The sequence below is a fragment of the Octopus bimaculoides genome, chromosome 21 (genome assembly GCF_001194135.2).
Source record: "Octopus bimaculoides isolate UCB-OBI-ISO-001 chromosome 21, ASM119413v2, whole genome shotgun sequence".
NCBI classification, from domain to species: domain Eukaryota; kingdom Metazoa; phylum Mollusca; class Cephalopoda; order Octopoda; family Octopodidae; genus Octopus; species Octopus bimaculoides.
The window spans coordinates 9,052,052-9,054,570 of record NC_069001.1 but is presented as its reverse complement, the minus strand read 5'-3'; the positions used below and the strand labels follow the sequence as shown (position 1 = coordinate 9,054,570).

General features: G+C 40.0%; 1 protein-coding gene across 1 annotated transcript in view; it reads left to right on the top strand.

Moving 5' to 3' along the window:
* Nucleotides 1-383: 383 nt before the first annotated feature.
* Nucleotides 384-2,519, top strand: part of LOC106873802 (60 kDa neurofilament protein) — a 28,345-nt gene continuing 26,209 nt past the window's right edge. Inside the window, exon 1 of the mRNA XM_014921317.2 lies at nt 384-1,044. Within this exon, the coding sequence (XP_014776803.1) occupies nt 605-1,044 (440 nt within the window). The 5' untranslated portion in view covers nt 384-604. The remainder of the gene's footprint in view (nt 1,045-2,519) is intronic.

Here is a 2,519-nt window from a genome sequence, read left to right as displayed (position 1 = left end):
GCGTGTGTTCTGCAGACTTGTCACAGGTTGTTAGATATTTTTTTTATTCTCTTCTATTGTTTCTCCTCCCCCTGCCACTCTCTTCTGTCCTCCATCCCTACCCCTCCCTCACTTTCCTCTTTCGTCCTCTTTCGCCTTCTGTCACCTTCCCTACTACTCCTCTCTCCGCTTCTCCTCCTTTCTCTCACATCTTCACTCCAATTCTCTCTCTCTGTCTCTCCCTCCCTCCCTCTCTCCTGCTCAGTCAGCTTCTTTCCTACTTTCTCATTTTATTCCTTCTCCTCATTTTGTTCCTCTTCCTACTCTCTCTCCCTCTCTCTCTCCTTATCTATAACGCTACCCTTGCGACAAACTCCTCGCCGATATATATAAGATGTTTAGGACCGCGTAATCTTCCGCAGTTGGCAGAGACGTCGAAGTGGTCACCGGTGCTTTAGAGCTGTACCTACACAGGATTTCTTTCTCGAAGCTGTAACAATTTTGAAAAAGCTATTAGACGAAAAATAAAAGGATAAAAAAAAAAAAGCTGCGATTTATAATTACATTAAAACAAGGGGAAACCCATTAACAAGAATATTAACAAAGAAAATAAACAACAGCAATCATGACTTCCATAGGGAAAACCAGCGTATACAAGAGAACGAGGGGGGTAAATATGCCCCACGGTTCAGTGCATCAACGTTATTCTCGTTCGTCCGCTACAATCCCTTTAAGTTTTCAAAATGGAGTCGCGAGTTCGATTTCTCACAAAGGTGTCGTTGACATTAGGTCCAACAGAGAAAAGGAGAGGAAGGAGATGCAAGATTTGAACGAAAGGTTTGGCAACTACATCGAAAGGGTCCGTTTCCTTGAAGCCGAAAATACTGCTTTGAAAGAGGCTTTGAAGAAGTCCAAACGGGATTTTAACATTGAGCCAATTAAGGCGATGTACCAAGCTGAGATTGACGAGACCAAGAAACTTCTGGATGACTCCACAAATGAAAATGGCAGTCTTAAGGCTCGTATCGGGACTTTGGAAGACGAGCTGGATGACTTACGAGTTCAGTGAGTACGAAGTATATATTTATATTAATGCATACATACATACATATATATACATACATATATACATACATATATGCATACATACGTACATAGTCAAAAGGTGAGAGCTAGAGATGCCCAATATAGAAAACAAAGTCGTAGCGTTCAAATAATTTGAACTTGTATCTAATCGTGTTTATCTACATCACTCTCTTCCTCCCTCCCTCTCTCTCTATCAATCTATCTCTCACTTTCTCTCTTTCTCTTCGTCTCCTTTTTCTTTCTATCACTTTCTGTATATGTGTGCGCGCATGCGTGTGTGTGTGCTCGCGTGAGTGTGAGCGAGTGTCTGTTTGTGAGTGCGTGTGTACGTTTGTGTGTACGTGTGTGCGCACGTGTGTAGGTAGAAAAGTGCTGATGGCAGAAAGATGGTACAAATTCTGGGCACAAATTCAATGAACAACATACCCCCAGGCTTTTTTTCAGGAGTTCTCCATCCCCCGGGTTAGTTGCCTCCGCCAAGGCTTAAAGTCCACAGCTGCTTGGTAGGCTAAATTCACATGTAGATACCAAACCAGAAATTTCAAAGTCCTTGCACATTATCATGTAACTGGCCATTGATTACTCTTCTAAGCCTATCCACCCTTTGGCAAGTCTTGTCTCACGTCGTACAATGTTTTCAAAATCCACCCGGCTCATCTAGGAGACTTGGTAGTGTTGCCAGTTTAGTCGCCGCCGGCCCGACCATGCCACAGGTTGTACCGGGTGTGTTTTTTAGCAGCACTCAAAATCGACCTCACACCCACACACATACATACATACATACACACATGCACAGACACAGATACATGTGTGTGTATATATATATATATATATATATATATATATATATATATATTGTAATTGACTTTACATGAATTAATAAACTTTTGACAGAATGTGATATAATTTTTTGATGGAATTTGATCTCGAAGCGCATATGAAATTGTACTATCTATCTATGCGTGTATGTATGTATGTATGTATGTATGTATGTATACCTTCTCTCTTTGCTGTATCTGGATTCCCATTGTCATTGTCCATTATGTAACTTCATTTCTTTTGGAAAAGCAGCACAGGTTTGGGTAATAAACGTAGCAGACTCAATTGTCTCGAATAGGTTCCCTTAAGGAGCTGTTGCTTACGTAGTAAAAGATCATGTTACGTTTGAATATGTTCCTTTACATTCTAGTTTACATCTCGTCCAGGTCATCTTAACTTTCTTTACTCTCGCGAGCTCGATAAACTACTACTGAGGTCGATAAAATCGACTAAAGCCTTGAAAGTTCTGCCTCAACAAGGCCGTAACCCAATGAATGAAACCAGTACAGCATAGAATAAAAGAATAAATAATCAGGTGGATATATGCTTATGTGTATGTTTATGTATATGTGTATGTGTGTGTATGTATGTGTGTGTATATATATATATATATATATATATATATATATATATAT